This window comes from Mustela putorius, unplaced genomic scaffold (genome assembly GCF_011764305.1).
Source record: "Mustela putorius furo isolate JIRA1106 unplaced genomic scaffold, ASM1176430v1.1 tig00003846_pilon_pilon_pilon, whole genome shotgun sequence".
NCBI lineage: Eukaryota > Metazoa > Chordata > Mammalia > Carnivora > Mustelidae > Mustela > Mustela putorius.
This window is the reverse complement of record NW_025421999.1, coordinates 3,318,564-3,340,477: the sequence shown is the minus strand read 5'-3', so window position 1 is coordinate 3,340,477 and position 21,914 is coordinate 3,318,564. Positions and strand designations below refer to the sequence as shown.

At 35.8% G+C, this 21,914-nt stretch overlaps 1 protein-coding gene across 1 annotated transcript in view; it reads right to left on the bottom strand.

The window, feature by feature from the left end:
- Nucleotides 1-2,593: 2,593 nt before the first annotated feature.
- Nucleotides 2,594-21,914, bottom strand: part of PIP4P2 (phosphatidylinositol-4,5-bisphosphate 4-phosphatase 2) — a 56,204-nt gene continuing 36,883 nt past the window's right edge. The window contains exons 5-7 of the mRNA XM_004768596.3: nt 18,018-18,070; nt 4,956-5,046; nt 2,594-4,160 (exon numbers count right to left, since the gene is read on the bottom strand). Of these exons, the coding sequence (XP_004768653.1) occupies nt 4,017-4,160; nt 4,956-5,046; nt 18,018-18,070 (288 nt within the window). The 3' untranslated portion in view covers nt 2,594-4,016. The remainder of the gene's footprint in view (nt 4,161-4,955; nt 5,047-18,017; nt 18,071-21,914) is intronic.

Sequence of the window (21,914 nt, the reverse complement as noted above, 5' to 3'; positions counted from 1 at the left end):
TACTTAAAACCCAGTTTTTCAGAACGATGAGAGTGACACTTCGATTTCTTCTAGTAAAACAGAAACAAGAATATGTGCTTTTCTAGGGCGCCAGTGTAGCTCAGTAGGTTAAGCATCTGATTTCAGCTCAGGTCATGATCCCAGGGTCTGGGATTGAGCAGGCTCCCCACTCGGTGGGGAATCTGCTTCTGCCCCTACCTCTGCCCCTCACTTGTGTTCTCCTTCTCTCTTTGTCTCAAATAAATAAGTAAATAAATTTTTAAAAAGAATTATGTGCTTTCTAGGCTTCCTGTGGCTATCATACTGCATGCGCTGTGAGGCGAGCACTGTGCCTGACATGGGTTATTGGATCTTCTAAATGACACATGTTCTCTCACAAATGACTTGGTCAAGAATAACTGAGTGTAGTTCGATTTTTTCCCTCTTTTCTAAGAACTAGATCATTTTTGTTTTACTACTTTGTATAGCCGGGACAAAAAAAAAAAAAAAAAAATCCTTCCTTTTCCAATTAGTGACTATGGTGTATTCTTTCAAATCACATTTTTCCCAGCACTTTCTGTGTTTTTTATCTGTACCAGGCATTGGAAGGAATGCTCTACTTTCAAAAAAAAAGCCTGGGTAGGGGTTCCTGGGTGGCTCAGTTGTTAAGCCTCTGCCTTCAGCTCAGTTCACCATCCCAGGGTCTAGGATCAAGCCCCACATCGGGCTCCCTGCTCAGCAAGGAGTCTGCTTCTCCTTTCCCATTCCCCTGCTTGTATTCCCTCTCTCACGGTCTCTCTCTTTCTCTGCAAATGAATCAATCAATCAATCTAGGTATAAACTCTCATAAATTTGGATTTAATTAAAAATTTATGTTAATTTATATAGGACTAAGCTTAAATATATGATATATTGACTCTAAAAAATAAGGTTTTATCAATGAAATATATTGGTTTGGAGTTAATAAATTTATTTTAAAACTCTTCAAGGATCTAAATGAAAATGTAACAGACATTGGTAATGATAACCACATAACATTCATCAACAGCAAAACCTAACCTTCCAACTGTTAATCTACCACAGGAGTTTTTAAAGTTACTATTGCCTTTTATCACCCCAAGAGAACTCCTCTTAATATTTAGTGTTTAATTTTCCTTAATTTTTTAACACATACACATAAAATCTCTGTGGATAAAAAGTGGATAACACTGTACATTTTGATTTGTAATATAATTTTGTCACAGTATTTTGTGAACCATTGCCAATTCAGTTAGATGAGAGATTTCAACATCTTGTTAATGCCTACTTACTATTTCATCTTATGAGTATACCATAATTTATTTCACCCATCTCCTATTGCTTAATTTTTGGACTTCTTACTTTCAATCCCTATTATAAGCAAAAAAGTGATAAACATCATTGTACAAATATATTTGTTCTTGTATCCAGAACACCTTTAGAATTCATAGTGAAGGAATTACTGTCAAAGACTGTGTGTTTGTGTGTGTGCTTTCTCATATCTTCAGAATTACAAGGATTAATCACTCTTTTTCATTATTTGTTAATATGCTAGGTAAAAAATAGTATTTTTACTGTTTTAACTTACCTTCTTTGATTATTAATAAATTGAAAAGAAGTTCATGATTTTACTTATCATATTTCTTCTTAATGAATTGCTTCTTCAGCCTTTAGTTCCTTCCCATATTAAAAAGGTTAACTCTTTCTACTATTTTGGAAATACAATTTATCTTTTGGCTTTGTTTATGTTTTTTTCCCACACAGTTTTTTTTTTTTTCTTTTTATCATATAATCTATCAATCCTTTTGTTTGATTTCTGCTTTGGGGTTTTACTTAGAAAGTTTTCCTTAACACAAGATTATATTATATATTATATTCATTCACCTATATATTCTGTAACAAAATATAAAGCCCAAACCCAAAGTATAAAATTTTTTTTTCTTTTTTATTTGACAGAAAGAGATCACAAGTAGGCAGAGAGGCAGGCAGAGAGAGAGGGAGAAGCAGGGTCCCCGCAGACAGCCTGATGTGGGGCTCGATCCCAGGACCCTGAGATCATGACTTGAGCCAAAGGCAGAGGCCTAACCCACTGAGCCACCCACATGCCCCCCAAAGTATAAAAATTTAACATACCAATTCATTTAACCATTTATTCATTCATGCAACAAATATCTATGAAAACAAATACACTATGCACTGTTCTGAATGCTGAAGATAAAGCAGTGAGCAAGACCATCAAAGTTCCTGCTATCATGGAATTACAGTCCAAAAGGAAAATGGTCATGCAGCATATAATTTAATGTGAGATTTCAAATTTATGGGAAAGGAATGGGAGGATTAATGGGATTATTCTATATATAATGCGGTTACAACTAGCTGACCATTAAGAAAAGAAATAAATTAGATTCTTTATTTCATACCTTTTAAATCAGTTATACTTTTAAAATGAAACCATGAAAATACTAGAAAAAAACATAAACAAATATTATATAAAGTAACATTAGACATGTTCTTAAACATGAAAACTCCTTTAGAGTAATAACTCAAGGCATTTTGGAAACACCATCTTATTTTTTAAAAACGGAATATAACAAGGTAGTTTTGAACAATAATCTTTATTAGTGTATTTTCAAAGGTACACATAATCCTGAGCTACTGCATTTAGACATTTATCATTTACTCTTTGAAGTTTACATGTATTTTGCTCCAAATTCTCTGATGAGTACATTTTTATACTAGTCAGGAACATAAATAATTTAAATTATTATTCTTATCTGTGGAAGAGCCAATTAATTTACTCATTATCTGTTTATCTTAATTATACTACATTAAAGGCTTTAGAACATTATTTCTCAATTAAGCAATTTCTTTTTCAAAACTGCAAAGATGGGCAGTGTGAGAGCTGATTACTCAAATCCTTGTGAATTCTTAGAAAACTATGCTACTTTTTGTCTTTGATCTACTTTCTTGAATAAACTGGGTAACCATCAGACCAGCTATATTCGAGAAGATAAGAATAACTACCTCTAACCTCAACATCTTAGCTAGTGTAAAATGTCATAGGTTCTCTTCTCATATAAGTAGTCCATAATTAGCCCAATAAGAAAATCTCCCATGATCTAATGAAAAGGGGGGCAATCCAGTGTAAATATATCTTTGTTTAAATGGTTAAGTATTATAAAACATGTTATGTGAAATACTTCCTCCAAGATCTATAAAGGAATACATACAGCTGATTAACATTAAACTTCATAAATCTAGACCATAATGTTTAGAATTACTAAATAAAAAAGCAGACAAAAATGAAAGACAAAAGTCCTGTGATCTTTGAGAAAAAACATTTATCCAACATTATCTCCAACTGTGGACAAATAAATATTTTCATTCTTGTATTTTAAATTACTACCAAAATATTGTATCTTTCTACAAACAACAAAAAACAAGCATACAGTATCTAGAAATGATTTTTATCTGACAAGAATGTCAAGTCTTTGAAGGTACACTCAATTTTTTTTTTCCTGAATAAGGTCACTATGATCTTAGGTTAAAGTTACAGTAAGCAGTTCAAGCAAAATGCATATTGCTTAGATTTTAAAGCAAGCAATTTTGATACTGTTTAATTAAAATGTGAGTATAAATGTGAAGCTATTGTAGAAACATTTATAAACACTCCTTGGGAATACTCACAGATCAGCAAGTAATGGAATAACTGATTTAAAAATAACGGAAGGGTGATGTTATATGTAATGTTTGGTGACAAATCCAAAAATATCTTTAAGACATGTAAAAGAACATGAAGACAGTTTTATTATTCAGAGCTTGAAAACCTAGCAGCAAAACAAACTATTTGCATATAATGTAGTGCAATGAGCATTTGTTCATAAAATACTCCCAAGTCTTGAAACTTTATACAGAAACCAGAAATGGAATCCATTAGGGTGAATGATTCAAATATGTCCAGAGTAGCTTATCAAGAACTGCTAGATACTCTCACCTGCATCACTGAATTATAAGCAAGCTTATGCAAAACTCTGTTCTGGGTAACTCACTCTTATGGCTCCCCAGTAACAAGCTCGGATAAGGCAGATCAAACCTAAAAGATAAGCAATTGCCCAAGAAACATAGGTTGCGTGAAATCGCCTTGCAAAATCTTGGGTGCCAACCTAAAATAAAAAGCAATATAATAACAAAAGATTAAAAACTTCAAGCAAATATTTGCTTAAAGAGCCTGTGTGGGCTTACATGTGATTTTGATAAAATATATCCCTGAGGCCACAATATTCCTATGAAATATGAGTTGATGAATTTGTTGATTATCATTGACAGAATAAAATTTAGCAGGACAATACTGCTAGTTATATTAACTACAAACTTTATGAAATAAACAAAAAAGCCCACTTGAACATGTTATTTCTATAAGTAACTAAATTGTCACCTAAACTCCTTAGTGTTATACAACATGATAGTGTTCCTAATAATATGGGGCCAGGTAGGACAAAGGAGAATGCGAAGTAAACGGTACCAAAAAAAGATCAGTAACTCCTCCTCCTGGGAGAGAATAATCCCCAGTGCCAACCACTTAGCTTCAGTCGCCTCTAAAAATAAACCATCCCCATAATGATAATAAATCTGTGCTTAACTTGAATAAAGAGAAAGGTTTTTCAGATCTCCATAGCTGACTACTGCTTTTGCTTTGCTATGGCACTAAATAAAAACAATGGATTTTTGCTAAATGGATGGTAAAGTCCCCAAGGTCAAGGACCTTGAGAGGAGTCCCAAAACACCACTGAACTTCATTAAATACAGGTGCATGGACTGGGCTTCAGTCCTCAAGAAGCTTCTGGGATGCCAGGGAGGCAGGTTCTTGGGGGATCACTGAAGTTTGTCTCAGGCCTCATCACTTACTACTGATAAAGGTGAGAAGAAAGAATTCTAACAGTGAGTAGAGTAATACTCACAGTTAATCCGACTCCAATGAAAATACAAATCATTCCAATGGTAATATAGGCACAGCAGCGTCTTCGGGGAAGTGCGCTACCCACTGAGGAACTGCAAATTCATGAGCAAAAGAGAGCATTATTTCCATGCAGTTTCTCCCTTTCATCCCTGGGAATACTTTTCTATGGCTCTAGTGACACATGTACTTCTGTTTATTTCTTCAATTTGAGAGACAAGAACATGCATAAAAATGCCATTTTTAATGAGCTAATATAATCATAAATGGTAAATTATATTACAGTGGCTTTAATCAAAGTTCAAGTCTTGGTTATTGACAGTATCCACAAAAGAACTACTGTGGTCAATAACGATCTTCTAATATAAAAATACAGCTCTAAAATGTATTCTAGGATGGAAAATATGTACTAGCTTACAAACAGTGCTTGATGTTTTGCAGTTTTAACAGTGTATGTTTACTGTAGAAAATTTGGAAAATAGAATAAAAAATAAAAATGACAAAGAAAATTACCCATAATCCCGCTACCTTAAATAATTTTGACATATTTTCCTCCAGCCAATTTTTTTTGGTAATTTACCAACATAGTGTAAGCATTTTCTATGTCATTAAATGTTTTCAAATTGGAATTCCAATGGATGAATACAACATAATTTAGTCAATATCCTACTACTGGACACAGAATTTTCACTACTATAAACCAGGTAAACATCAATTAAAAACATCTGCTTAGTTTTCTTAAGAAAAATTTTTAGAATTAGGATTATAATATTCAAGAGATTAACTTTTCAAAATCTGTTAATACATACTGTAAGAATCTATGGGAAATTCATAAAATCATATACTGTTATCATGCTTCTCAAGTGACGTTTTAAATCCAATAGTTTTTAGTCATTTACACTTTTAATTTTTGTAATTTCAAAATGGTGTAAGTAGAACAGAGATCACCCACCCAAATTAGCACTTTCTTCTTTTCCTAAGCATAAATACATAAATATATCATATAGGAGGCACTGTATTAGTGAATGAGATAATGAAGTATCTGATTTGCTTTTGTATGGCCAGTCCAGTCAACATCACAGCTAGCACACAGTAATTGCTCAAGGAATGTATGCTGAATAAATGGAATACAGAAATGCATTACTTACTAGGCATAGTGTGAAATGTGTTATTCCAAAGAGGTTAATTTTGCATAACAGAAAAATGGTTTCCTTTAAGCTCCAAATATTTTTTTAAAAACTGCTGAATGATGTTTCAAAAATATATATTTATTTATTTATATAATATATAATATTACAAATATATAAATATAAATAAATATATATATATTCCTAAATTGTTAACCTGAAACATAAACATCTGGGTAACCTGGGGTCATCAATATAGTGTACAGCTTGCTGTGTGGAGTCACCAAGACATAAGATTCATTGCCTTTATAGTTAGCCTTAGACTACTTTTAATTTTAATTTCTTGTGCAGGCATTTGGTGATGTTCCCTGCCTTTATACCTCATCGCAGGCTATCATTTCTCATTTATTTACCTGTGTATCTGCTAATACAGATAATTAATCTGCTATGGATTACAAGACAAGTCAGTTTATTAGAATTATATATTAAATAAGTCAAAAGGTCCTAAATGAATATTGGAGCAGCTTTTCTGTGAGCCAAAGAATCCACTTTAGTACATTAATTTCAGTGCATGAATTCTCCTTAGAAAACCCATGCCCATTTTTCATCATCCAGCTTACACAATCGCTACCTCTGGGAAGTCTTCCCAGAAAAGAAATAACCTATTGTTACTCTACAACTCAACTGCTGTATTATCACAGGGACAAATGAGCAATAAGCACCTACTGCATCAATTAGGAAATCTCGTGGTGTCTGTATGCAGAATGTAGTACTGTTCTGTGCTAAACCTCTGTATGTGTATGAATACATACTAAACGATGCTTCTGTGACCTGCCCTTTTTTGTTTGCTTAACACTCTACATGAGATTCTTCCATACTTCTATGAGGAGATCAAACTTATTCATTTTCACAACTATCTTCCATTATACGAAAGCACCAGTTTACTCATTCTCCCTGTCAGTGGACAGGACAGTCAAGGGGTTTATTGCCTTGATTTTTGGCTACTATAACAAAGCTGCTTTGAACACTCCTTTATGTCTCCTATGAACATATGCAGGAATTTCTCGAACATATTCTTAGAACAGAATAGCTGGGTTGTACTGGAGACATATCTTCAACTTTAATAAATACTAAATTTATACCTTCACTATCTTGATATGAGAGCTTCCAATGTTCCACCCACACTTCAACACTCGGTATTGTTCTCATGCTTGACAATTTCATGGGTGCGAATGGTATTTTGCTGTGGTTTTAACATGACTTCGGGCAAGACTGAACATCTTTTCAAATGCTAGTTGAATATTGGTTTTCTTTATTAATTGTTTGTTCATATTATTATCGCTTTGTTTTGAGCTCTTTAGCTTACTGACTCACAGGTGATATTTACACAGTCTGCATACTATTCCAGGAAGCTATCTATTCTATTTATATCTTCTTTTAGTCTGTGGGTTTGTTTTTTAAAATCAAGATTAACCTTTACCTAAAAACTAAACAAGAGCCATTACTAAACAAATAGTTTTAAAATATTATGAAAACCCATGAAAAAAAGACTCGGCATCGGTTCTAAACCTGAAAAAGCACACTTTAGAAAGACTACTAATTTTAAACTCCTGCCAAACAATGACCTTAAAGTGCCAAACACAAAAAAATCTCTTAGGAACATTTTCCGAATAGGTAATTTGTCCCTGGCTTGGCCCCTCCCTTCTTTAACTATACACAAAGTCCTGCTGAAAGTATGCAGTTTTAGCTGACTTTACAATAGAATGTAACAATGTAAACAGGTTCTTAATATTGACAATGTTACCAACAGTTTTTTGTCCTTGTTGTTGTTGTTGTTGTTTTAAATCCAACAGTTGGTCACAAAGGTAAAGTATAACCAAGGCTCTTTTGTCGTTTCTTGATCATGTCTGACTCATCCAACCTTCAAGCACATGCAAGGGTCAATAGTTTTCAAGAAAGCAGAAGCCTGAGGCCACTTAAGAAATAGGATTTTGGGGTGCCTGGGTGGCTCAGTGGGTTAAAGCCTCTGCCTTCTGCTCAGGTCATGATCCCTGGGATCAAGCCAGGAATCCAGAATCCAGCCCCACATCCGGCTCTCTGCTCAGCAGGGAGCCTGCTCCCCTTCCTTTCTCTCTGCCTGCCTCTCCGCCTACTTGTGATCTCTGTTTGTCAAATAAATAAATAAAATCTTTTAGAAAGGAAGGAAGGAAGGAAAGAAGGAAGAAAGAAGTAGGACTGTGAGGTGAATCCATCTGAGTAAGAACTTTATCCTGCCACTTAGGGGAGGAGTGGGGGTGGGTACCACATGCAGGTGGATGTCATTCCAGCAGGGGGAGCTAGTAACATCCTGATAGAGGTAGTCTGCTCCTGACCCTTTACAAAGCTCCTTCATATGATACACATTTTAGTGAGTTCATAGATTGTCTCAAAATCATGGTTCACAGAGTGTGCCAATAAGAGGAAATTCTTGGTTCTTAAAAATTTTTAAACTACACCCACTAGGAATCTTGCAAACAGTGGGGTGAAAACCGTGACAGCAGTTTCAGCTCTGATGGCACAAAGATGCTACTGTCACTGAGGATTCTAGCCTGTGATTTTAAAATTTCATTTTAAATAACATCTTCTGATAATGAGTTTTTATTCACAAAATCTATGTAATGTAAGGTAATTCTAATACAGTAAAAATTATTAACATTTCCCTTTCAGGTTTGTACTTTCTTCTGCATTGTGTAGGAAATTCTTTCCTACCTGTTATAAAAATATTTTTTAAATCTTCTAAAAATATTAGATTTTATCTTTTCATATTTATGTCTTGATCCACAAAGGCACAGTCCTTATAATTTTCAATTTTTATTTTACTTATTTTGAAGTCAGATTATGTGGTGCACACAAACCCAGAATTTGTGGTTTTTTTTTAATTCACTCATTCATTCATTCATTCATTCATTCATTTTAAAGTAAGTTCCATGCTCAGAGTACCTCTTGAACTCATGACCCTGAGGTCACATGCTCTACTGACTGAGCCAGCCAGGCGCCCCTAGAGTTTGTTTTTTATGAAGTGACCATAATAATAACTCTTTTTACTCTAAAGCATATGAGATACTTAAGGTACCTACTAAAATGCTATAAGAGACATCCAGAATACAGTGGCTTAAACAGTTTATTTCACGGGTAGCCTGGGTGGCTCAGTCGGTTTAGCATCTGCCTTCTGCTCAGATCATAATTCCAGGGTTCTGGGATCAAGCCCCTCTTCGGGATCCCTGCTCCACATGGAGCCTGCTTCTTCCCTCCCCCTCTGCCTGCTGTTCCTCCTGCCTGTGATCTCTCTCCTCTCTCTCTCTCTCTGTCAAGTAAATCAAAAAATTTAAAAAGTTTATTTCTTACATATGAGAATTCAAAGGTAAATGTACACCTTAGGTTTGGTAGACTGCTCTGTTCTGTGATTTAACTGCTATTGCCAGACAACACAGGTGACGAATCTCCTGCCGCACATGCCTTTTCCAGACAAATGGAAGAGGGGAGAGAAAATTAAGACAAGTTTTGCCTTGGGGCGCCTGGGTGGCTCAGTGGGTAAAAGAAAAGTTTTGCCTTAACTGAAACACATGACTACAAACTTCCTCAAGAGAGGCTTGAAAATGTGGTTAGCTGAGTGGCCAGTCAGACTCTGAAAAGTTCTTCTGGTACAAGGAAGAAGAGGAGAGCAATCTGCTCTTTTAATTATTATTAATATTATTATTTTTATGTTGGTTAGTGTTTGTATGGGATCTTTCCTTTGGTGAAGGTTTTGTGATTTGATCTTTTTCCCATTTTTTACTCTCATCCTATGCTCTCGTATTTCACGAGTTTATTCTTCAAACTGCAAAAAGACGGACCTCAGTCTAGTCTGATAATTTGTAGCAAGCCTTGCTGACAGTTTCTGTCTAATTACATTATTCTGAAAGCTGATATATATATGGATTTTTCTGCTCTCTTATATTCACTTTCTGTAGTTTCTGTATTTCCTATGATTTTCCACCCTCTTTTCTGGACTTCTTGTGGATTGACTATAATTCTATTAATTTCCATTTTCCACCTACTATTTAGAAAGTTTTACAATTTATTTGTACTAATTTAGCAGTGACATGTAAAATTGAACATACATAACATTTAAAATCTAAAATTGTAAATCTACCCTCCCAATAAAAATAGGAATTTTAGAGAGCTTTAACTTCAAATATTCTGCTCCCATCTTATATGTATTTGTTCTGTAATATTTCGATTCTGTTATATTTTTATTTCTCCAAATTCATTGGCATTAATATTATCATTACTGTTATTTTTGCTATTTTATACAATGATCCTGATGACTGTTTACAAGTTACAAGATTACTTTTTATTCTTGCCTTGTAGAAATTTCTTCTGGGATATTTATCTATTTTCCCTAATTCATCCTTTAGTAGTTTCTTTGGTAAGGGTATCAAAATGGTAAATGTTCTCTACTTGTTGCTGTTGTTTGTGGTTCATTGGTCTGCATTTGAAAACACTTTTGTTCTGCCTTCATTATTCTACTATGGCTTAGATTGGTCTATAATACCAGTTTGACAGTTAATTTCTCTTAATAATTTAAGTATTTTCAAATTTATCTTTTGGGTTCCATTGTTGCTGTTAAGATGTTTGCTGACAGAACTGTTATCTTTTTTTATAGTTAAAAAATCTGTTTTGGGGAGCTTGGCTGGCTCAGTAGGTGGAGCTTGCGACTCTTGGTGTCTGGGTCTTGAGTTTGAACCCCACACTGAAAGTGGAAATTACTTAAAAAATTTTTTCTTTTAGAAAAAAGTCCGTCTTTTCTCTCTCTGCTTTTGGTATATTCTCTTCATCGTAGGTTTCCTGCAATTTCACTACAATGCATTTGCTTATTTTGCACGGATTTCACTGCTCTTTTTGAATGGAAGGGTTTGTATCTTTCATAGATCTGAAAATCCTTAGGGATTAACTCTTCAAATGCCCCATCTCATTCTTTGTTTTTGCCTTCCAGATCAGATATATTTCAGCTGCTCTCATATATATTTGTCGCAACACTACTCTCACCTGTGTGCCCCTGATGGATTCTGGGTAATTTACCTACCTCTCTCTTCTAATCCACAACTTCAGTTTTCAGCTTCATCTGCTACTTTACCTGTCCATTGCATTGTAATTTCTGTAAGTTTTATTGTTGCTTTTAAAATCTATCTGGTTATTGTTTTTGCTAAGTAAATGTGTTATTTTGAGACAACTGCAGACTCATGAATAATACAGAGAGATCTCTTTTTTTTTTTTAATGCAATTTCTCCAATGGTAACAACATCTGGCAAACTCTACAGTACAGTATTATAACCAGGATATTGGCAATGATACAATCCACTGATAGATTTCCTGCTTTACTTATACACATTTGTGTATGTGTGTATTTAATTCTACACAATCTTATCATATGCATAGTTTTAAGTATCCATCAGCACAGTCAAATACAGAACAGTTCCAACACTATAAGGATGCTTTTATAACCACACTTACATCCCTCCCACCTGCCTACCCTCTGCACCCACATTATCACTAATCTGTTCTCTATTTCTAAAATTTCACCATTTCAAAATGTTACATAAATGGGATCCTACTGTAGGCAACCTCACGGCACTTTTTTTTTTTTTCATTCAGCCTACATTCATCCAAGCTGTTGCATATGTCAATAGCTCATTCCTTTCATTGCAGAGGTAGTATTTCAAGGTATGGAAGTACCACAGTTTGTTTAACCATTCACTCATGGAAGAACATTTGGGTTATTTCCAATTTGGGTCTATTAAGAATAAAGTTGCTGGGGTGCCTGGGTGGCTCAGTGGTTTGGGCTGCTGCCTTCGGCTCGGGTCATGATCTCAGGGTCCTGGGATCGAGCGCCGCATCGGGCTCCCTGCTCCGCAGGAAGCCTGCTTCCCTCTCTCCCTCTCTCTCTCTCTCTGCCTGCCTCTCTGCCTACTTGTGATCTCTGTCTGTCAAATAAATAAATAAAATCTTTTAAAAAAAAAAAAGAATAAAGTTGCTATGAAAATTTGTATATAGTTTCTTGTGTGTGCTTGGTCATTTTTTAAAATTTAAATTCAATTAGCCAACATATCGTACATCATTAGTTTCAGATGTAGCATTCAGTAATTCATCAGTTGCGTATAACACCCAGTGCTTATCACTTCATGATCCCTCTTTAATGTCCATCACCCAGTTGTCCCATCTGCCCATCAATCTCTCCCTTCCTCAACCCTCAATTTGTTTCCCAGAATCAAAGAGTCTCTAGTTTTATCTGTTTTCTCATTTCTGGTTTTTTTTTAAATATTTTATACATGGCTATAGCACATTCTGTATCTAATAATTATATCTGAAGTCCTTGGGAATCTAATTATACTGTTTGTTTCTGATGCTGATTCTGCTTATAGTACCTTGTTTCCTCGTGTGATTGGTAATTTTTGTTGAGAATTTATTTTGGCAGTTCTTAATATAAAAAATTTGTAAGAATGGTTTGGGGTGGCTTCATCACAGAATTTTCATTTGCTTTTCCCAGGCTCCCTAGAATGATACAAACATTAAACCACATTAAATTGCTTTCAGAGGGGCGCCTGGGTGGCTCAGTGGGTTAAAGCCTCTGCCTTTGGCTTGGGTCATGATCCCAGGGTCCTGGGATTGAGCCCCGAGTCGGGATTTCTGCTTCACAGGGAGCCCGCTTCCTCCCCACTCTCTCTCTGCCTGCCTCTCTGCCTACTTGTGATCTCTGTCTGTCAAATAAATAAAATCTTAACATACACACACACACACACGGAAGATTAGTTGGCAGAGCATAAGGAAGATGGATATGTGGGTTCAAAGTGCCTATGGACACCCAGGTTGAAATAACAATAGGGAAAATAGTGAAAACAGATTGCATATTTATATATGAAGAGATCTGGGGTGATTTAGTGGCATATTGGTCAAGATTTAATGGCATATATATGACAGAGGAAACTATAAGAAAACCAAGACCTAGTGTGGTCAAGTTGCAACCCTGAAGAATTGCAATATTTAACTACTTCGAAGAGAAAGTGAAGTCAACAAAGGAAATATCAAAGGAATGTTCTCACATGTGGAATGAAAGAAGGAGAAAGTGGTAGCTAGAAACCAAGAAAAGAACTAATTTTAAGGAAAAACCCGGGATGATCAACAGAACCAAATACTAGAGAGAAAAGCAGAATCAGAGGAATGATCAGATCTATAGAATCTGCAATTGGGATGTGAATTTTGTCAAAGCAAATTCCTCACCCCCTAGTGGAGCTGATGGCTAACTGCACTTCACCGAAGACAGAATGGGTGCCATGATCAAACGGAGGGATAAGCACGGAAAGGGACAAAACTGCCTCCCTCTGAGAAGAGAAAATGAAGTACGTGTAGACACAAGCAGTGGATAGCCAGGCAGCGAGAAGACGAAGGAGTTCATGGATAGCCTCAGTCCTATCAGGAGAGGGAAGGCAAGTCGTCTGCTGAGGCTGAGTGAGTTCTAGAGATAATTGCTTAGGAGAATGGGCGAGGGAGCTAATCAGAGACCCTTCAAAATGGAGTATCAAGCAAGGGTTTCACTGTGTAAAGCTCACATTTGGAAAGAGATAACCAATACAGAATTTTTTTCAGATGTCAGTTACTCGGTAAAGGAAGGGAGAAGCCGTGGCCATACTTATCCAAGATTGGTGGTTTGAAGAGTGGAGGAATATGAATTTCAAGGGATGAAGACGTAGTCAATCTAGCAAACCTAGAGTCTCTTTATATCTAATATGTTCAAACTGAATTTAGCATCTGTCTGCCAGACATAGTTCTTCTAAATGCTATCTTAGTGAATAGTTCTATAGCCTCTCAGATGTAAAGGCCTCCTCTACCCCCAATCTCTCTCATACCTTCACATTCAATCCTATCTATTCTGTTTCCTTAACATCACATCTACACTTTGACTCCACTGTACCTCAGTACCGATAGCTCCTTCTACAAGGAACCATCCTGCATTCTTTTTTGCATCATTCCCACTCATCTTTAATAACTTACTTCATATGCCACCTCCCAACCAGAAGCCTTCTCTCAAGTTGCCTTTCCCTCCAATCTGGGTTAGAGGCTCTTGAAAGCAGAAAATGATAGGTGAACCTCTTTCAAAGGATTTAAAACTTTATTCTAGTTGACTCTTCTCTTCCTTATACCCATAAGAATCAGTTCCCTGAAGACAAGATTATACCTTTTATTTTAAGCACCTATTACCTAGCACAGGACTACTTACTCAATTCATAAATAATTATAAAAGAAAGCACTAAAAACCAAAATAAAAGAAAGTAAGAGCCCACTATTGTTTAAAATGTCAGGAGATGACCCACAAAGGAGGATGTCAGTGATACAGAGAAATGATAGCCAATAATAACTATCATGGATTAAACCGCCATCTTTACCAGTCTTAGGTCTTTATAATAATACAGTCCAAGTACTACTTCAGAACACTAGGACTACAACTCCCCTTCTGCAGTGGCCACAAGCCACCCAGGTCACTGAAAGAGCAACCTCACCTTTAGCTCCAATGGAAAAAGAGTGATAGGAAAAAAAAATGCTTTTTGGTCTCTGGATCCACTGGGGGAAGCTTTCCTATACATGTTTTGGGATGGTTTCATAGTAATGATTTAGTAACTCCTTTAATATAACATAGCTTTAGGATATTTTATACTTGTGTTTAAAGAAATAAAATTTCTGGGTGGTGCAGGGTTAAGCATCTCTCACTTTCCAGCTCATGATCTTAGGGTCATGGGATCAAGCTCCACTTCCAGCTCCATGCTCAATGGGAAGTCTGCTTGGGATTCTCTCTTCCCCTCTTACAGCCTCTCCCCCTGCATTCACATTCTCTGTCTCACTCTCTCGAATTAATCTATTAAGAAAATTTTAAAAAATAAAAGAAGTAAGACTCCTTAGACTCTTATCTCAACAGATGACTCGTCATTTTGTTATGAAGAAGAAACTTCAAAGGGAAAACAAATGTAGATACAAGCCATGAGTTTCATGTGGTAACAGTATCTTTAGTCAAATAAGTAATGGATGCCCTGAACCCTCCCATGTTTAGCATGTGATTCCAATTCCATAAACATCCCTTTAAGAATGATTTTAAGCTGACTTATTCCATGTGCATTTATTTCTATGCAAGTTGTTCCTTAAGTAATTGATATAAATTCTTAACATTAGGGGCGCCTGGGTGGCTCAGTGGGTTAAAGCCTCTGCCTTTGGCTCAGGTCATGATCTCAGGGTCCTGGGATCAAGTCCCGAATCGGGCTCTCTGCTTGGCGGGGAGCCTGCTTCCTCCTCTCTCTCTCTCTGCCTGCCTCTCCGTCTACTTGTGATCTCTGTCAAATAAATAAATTTTAAAAATCTTTAAAAAAAAATTCTTAACATTAATACACTGCCTTGTGATTTTTTTAAAAAAAGATTTTATTTATTTGACAGAGAGAGATCACAAGCAGGCAGAGGCAGGCAGAGAGAGAGGAAGGGAGGGAAGCAGACTCCCTGCTGAGCAGAGAGCCTGACTCGGAGCTCGATCCCAGGACCCTGGGATCCTGACCTGGGCCGAAGACAGAGGCTTTAACTCACTGAGCCACCCAGGCGCCCTGTCTTGTGATATTTTAACCAATTATAGACTATCTAGACATTCAACGCTTCTTTATTATTAGCAAAACATTGCCACTGTTCTAAAACAATGACGCAAGCAAATCACGTAAGCAAAATCCTTAACCTCTCTAACAGTTCCTCATCTGTAAAATGAGGGTTGTAATTCCTGCATTCCAGAATTGCTGGAAGGATTACAGCTAATACATCTCTGTAGAGAAAGGAACCATCACTGTGCTTAGCATACTATCTACTAATCACAGGAACTTTTTGCTATTTCCCACGAAATTTTTATTTATTTACTTATTTTACCTTTTTTTACTTTTTTTTTTTTTTTTTTTTTAGAGAGGGAGAGAGAGCATACTAGCATGTGCATGCATGCAGAGAAAGGGGCAGAAGGAGAGGCAGCGAAGCCCAAGCCCACTCCATGCTGAGCAGGGCCTCCCACTGGGTTTGACCTCACAACCCCTGAGATCATGACCTGAGCTGAAACGGAGAGTCAGATGCTTAATGGACTGAGCCACGCAGGTGCCCCCTTCCATAGAATTTTTATCCCAATTTAATGTTCTTAGTGAAGATAATTGCCATTTAATTTTTTCATTTTTGTGAAAATATAGATAACACACAGAAATATTTATCATTCACATTCATATTCACATACTTATATGGGGGAGTGTCTCTCAAGTATCTATTTTTCTGTATATTGTTTGGGGTTATCCACTTTGCTTCTCCATACAGACTTGTACTGAATTCAACAAGGTTAAGAATTCAGTTGGTTAATTTCACAAATAAATTAAAAGGAAATGTCTGTTCCTCTGAAGCTAGAAAAATGCTGTAAAGAAGTAACTCTTACAGAGCTAGATTCGGTTGGAATTAGATCCAGCAGAGATAAAAGGAGAGATTTTGTTACATATACTCTACTCAGATACTTTTCAGTTCTTTTCTCCTAGAGATCATTCTTAAGATTTCCTCAAAATACGTAAGGTGTTTATATCATACTAAGGACGACACCAATTAAATTATGAACTCGTATTTTCAGTTTTTAAAAGCTGAACCGTCAAAACATTGCAGCTAAATTTCTTTAGCTCAAGTTACAATTCACACAAATAGGTGGAGAACAATAATCGCTAAATTAAAATTTTATCAACATAAATACTGTGCAGAAAGAGTGAATAGATAGCAGGCCTGAGATAGCTACCCTTAGAAAGGCCTGCTTTCAGGATTGACTTTGGCTGGCATCTGTGAACTTAAATAAAATGTTCCCACAATAACCTACCTGATAGGAGTGGATCACTGTGCCCAAATTGTCCGTGCAAACAATATGATTTATGCTGAATACCTGCTTTCCTTCTGAGAGTTTAGAAATTTGATACATGCTATGCAGGAGGTGCCTTGTGACCAACTCCAATAAAAACCTTGGTCACAGTCTCTAATGAGCTTCTGCAGTAGATAATTTTCACCTGTGTTGTAACAATTCCCTGGTGGAGGAATTAAGCCCTCCTGTGTGACTCTATAGGAGACGACTCTTGGAAACTAGCACCGGGTGTCTTCCAGACTTGGTCCCATGTGCCCTTTTTTTTTCTTTTCTGATTTTGCTTTGTATAATAAATCATAGCTATGAGTACAAATAAATACGAATTCTGATTAATCCTCCTAGAAAATCACAGAATCCTGGAGTGATCTGGGAACCCCCCCTACAGAGCTCCCATAAAATATCTTTAATCAAAGTATCTTCTATTTTTTCCCACATTTATATTGCCTTTTGTTAATTTCCTTAGGTACACTACTTGGGAATAGAGAAAAACATACTGAATAGTTAAGACAGGCAAATAATTATATACACTATGCTATCAGAGAATAATCTCACTGGACAGGACATGAAAAAAGTTAACAACTATCTAATTACAAACCTGCAAACATTTGGTATTTTTCTTAGATTACAGCCCATCTTTTAAATATAAATTTTAGATTATTTGCATAGATTATAACCTCTTAGAACATTTATAAATCCTCACCAGGTTACTGATAATTTTAGTAATTTCTTCTTAGAAATTGATTTCCCTTTGGAGAGTAATAATCAAGCCCAATCATTTTCATTTCAAAATGGAATATATTAATCACTTAAAAGATCCTTTTTTTTTTTTTAGTTTTGGAAGCATAAATATATTAAACATGTATTCATGTCTTGTATGTCTTCAAATCAAAATCTACCAACGTGAGAATTCTGCTCTTTAAACTGTTCTCAAGTACCTCCCAGTAGCATTCCCAGTGGTAGAGAAACTTACATTTTTTTGCAGTGTGGGCATTTTGCCAGAGTGTTGAACCTCAGTTCCATCCACTGTAAATAAAAAGAAAAGATTGAAAAGAAAAACAACTGAAAACTATCCAATCTGATAAAATTTTTTTTTTAGTTCAAATGTTACCAGGGATCACAGCAGAAGTAACCCCCTTCTCACGGTTATAGGAGCTTTTCCCCTCAACACTTCTTCCACTCCCTTAAAATAAAGTTTGGGATTCTCCTCTGCAACAGTTCCCATGACTTGCCCAAGCTTCTGACGCAATCTAGGTTGGCTCTATTAATGAAATCCAAACGTACTGCTGTAATTACTGTCATTTCTTCTAGTCTTAGGTCTCAGTTCATTCTCAAGGAAGGAAAACATATTTCATGGACCTTTGAAAACATTTTGCCTTTAAATCTTGAGCACTAAGGGTGCCTGGGTGGTTCAGTCAGTTAAGCGTCTACCTTAGGCTTAGGTCATGATCCCAGGGACCTGGGATGAAGGCCAGAGTTGGGCCCATTGCTCAGCAGGGCATCTGCTTCTCCCACTCCCTCTGCCCCCTATCCTCCACCCCTGCTTGTCTCTCTCACACGCTCTCTCTATTGCAAATAAATAAAATCTTCTTTTAAAAAACCTTGAGGACTAGCCTTTGAAATATATGGATATTTAAATTCATTACTAAAATACAGCTATTTATAATCTAATTACATGGGAAACCCACAAAGTAAATAAACTAAACAAATGAGATATGGAGAGAACTCAAGTCAGGCAGGTCTCTCTGTTCTGTCCTTGCTTATTCTATGTAACAAAAAGATACTCCTAGGGTGAAAATTTTCTTCCCTGTGAATGTAGGTAATAGAATGAACTATCTTTCTTGTTACTGAGATACTTGAAATGGTTTACTGGTAGTGGGTTAAAGTCTTTGAAAGAATATGCAATATAAATTTAAAGTATATCTTAACCACAAAATGTATATTCAAAAGTGCCTTTTTCATCTTCCATTTCGCTTGCTTTTCTATATTCCTTCTTGCAAAGGTTCTATTTCCTTTATAGTTTTAGGAGAATTCCTTTAAGTACTTCAGTTTTATCATCAAAACAACTTTTCTTTTATTAAAATTAACTTCTGCTTATTTTGATTTGGAATCACTTTGGTCTCTTTCCATAACTTTCCAATTCTAGGCATAGTAGGGTCTCAATAAATTATACATATCCAAATGTTTTCCACACAAAAGAGATTAACTTTTAGAAAGTATTTAATGCATACTTTTTTTTTTTAATTTTTAACAATTATTAACTTAAAAAAAACAAATCTGGGTTTTCCTAGACTTCTCTTTCTTCACTTTCATTTGAAACCTCAAAGAAAGTTAGTTATGCTGCAAATGCTCTCTCAGAGTAGGCACATAGAGTCTCAAGATAAATGAAACTTTACATGAATGTTCACTCTCTTTTCAAAATGATTATTTTTCAACATCTGAGAATGCCAAACCAAGGCTACATTTTTTGTTCAAGCACCAGTAAATCTTTCTTTCATACTCACTTTATAACAAGTTAACTTATTGCTAAACGTATTCTTAATAGTAAACATGCCAGAATTAAGGTGCTAAACAAAGATTTCCAGAGTTCTACAGAATATTAAGTGAAGAATCCAGAAATCTTACTGGGCATTTTTTTTTTTTTTTTTTTTTTTTTTTTTTTTGAGAATGAGAGAGAACATGGGGAAAGGACAGAGGGAGAGAGAAAATCTTAAGCAGGCTCCATGCCAGCAGCACAACTCTGAGATCATGACCTGAGCTGAAATCTGACCCATCCAGGAACCCCTTTTTTATGTTATTGTAATTCATTTTAGGACAGTTGCTAAACTTATAAAGTCATTTCAAATTTTATTTATAAATAACAAATTTAGGTTGCTCATAGTTAAAAGAACCAAAGTAGTTAAGGAGGCAGTTATGAAACCCTTGAGCAAAGAGGAACTCAAAATCCAAGTTTGAAGCCTACTATGTTGGTATAGGAATTCCAGAATTTTTAATGGTCAACCTAAGGAGATGACTTAGTCCAGTATTACCATTTAATAGTGCTCTTCATTTCAGCATAGATTATGCACAGTAAATTGAATTATAACTAAAAACAGTTAAGACTTTATTATGTAATTAGTAAATTAAATAGCCAGCAACATAACACATTGGGTTTTGTTATCTCCAAGTACTCACTTAAATGCAGCAAACTAAGAAAAGCGCCTATTCTTAGAAATAATTTTGTCATACTCTATTCAAGTGATTGCAAATACCTGTGTTTATGAAAGGAAGTTGACTTACTACTGTTCTTTTATCTAAAGTGCAGCCTCTTCTCTCTTAGAATTTTATTGCCACAACTTCAACAGGGGAAAAAAGACCAAAATTATCTATTTTCTATCAGGAAGATTAAAGGCAACTTCTCTAAAACACCATCATTTTTAGCGGGGGTCATCCAATATTTGACTTATTTCTAACCATTCTATGTAACAGATAAACTTAGTTTCCCCAAGATACACTTTTTTAATCAATCTTAGAAGGCCTTAAGAAAGTTATACTGCTAAAAATGGATCCTTTGATAGTACCCTACTGGATTTTATTTCTTAATGGACACAATAGGTGACTGGTGTCATAGCTTTGAATTATTCACTTTAAAACTATTGCTACTCCCTGCAATCACACCAAATCATATGTCCTGTGTCCAAGTAAGGAAAATCTGACCCTGACTGAAGGTACTACCCAGGCTCACTTGAAAGCAAAGTTTGAATCATCATCGGTGATTCAGGTACATACTGTAGATTGTTTTTATTGGGGTCTGACAACCCCCCAGTCAGATACTTGTTGACAAAGCATCTGGATCTGCCTTTCATCAGCAAGAGAGAACACCTGCCCCCAAATTAAACTCCACTGTTCAGTGTCTTAAGAAACTTCTTCATTTTTCATGCAGGGCTAGCTAAAAACTATGTATTCCCTCTATTCTTCTTTTCTAAGCAATATTCCTCAAAACATTATTCTGGGGGTGCCTGGGTGGCTCAGTGGGTTAAAGCCTCTGCCTTCAGCTCAGGTCATGATCTCAGGGTCCTGGGATTGAGCCCTGCTTTGGGCTCTCTGCTCAGCAGGGAGCCTGCTTTCCTTCTCTCTCTGCCTGCCTCTCTGCCTACTTGTGATCTCGGTCTGTCAAATAAATAAATAAAATCTTTAAAAAAACGACAACAATATTATTCTGACTAGATGATGTCCTCAAAACAGTTTAGAGGTGAAAAATGTTTGTAGGGGAGCCTGAGTGGCTCAGTCAATTGAGCATGTGACTCTTGGTTTTGGCTCAGGTCCTAGTCTCCAGGTCTTAAATTGAGTCCCACCACATTAGTTTCTTTTCTGTGCTCAGTAGGAAGTCTGCTTGGAAATTCTCTCCCTCTGCCCCTCCCAGCTCCCAACATAAATAAATAAACCTTTAAAAAAAATGTTGTAAATACTACATTAAAACTCTTCTTGGATAGTAAAACTGGCACATTCTAAATGTGCTAAAGAAAAACTGTAAAAAAAACTGTGTTTAGTTTTTTATTTATCCTAGCATGGAACTCTTTATTCACATAGCACCTATTATTATCCTATAAAATGAGCGTTCTATTGATTGTACTTTGGAAAACGCGAATCTAACTTTTCTAAACATCCCCCATGGTTCCAGCCAGCTTGTGAAATAGAATGTGAGCAGTGTGAATTCATAGTAAATTTAACTTCAGCATTATAACATTGATATATTAGATGATATTATAAACAGAAGGTTGTTGAGGACACAGTCTATTATATTGTTCTGTTATCTTAAGCCATGGAAATAATTCTCTTTCCGGTCACAGTATTCCAGTAAACCCTCTCCTATGCGATCTTTAAAAAAAAA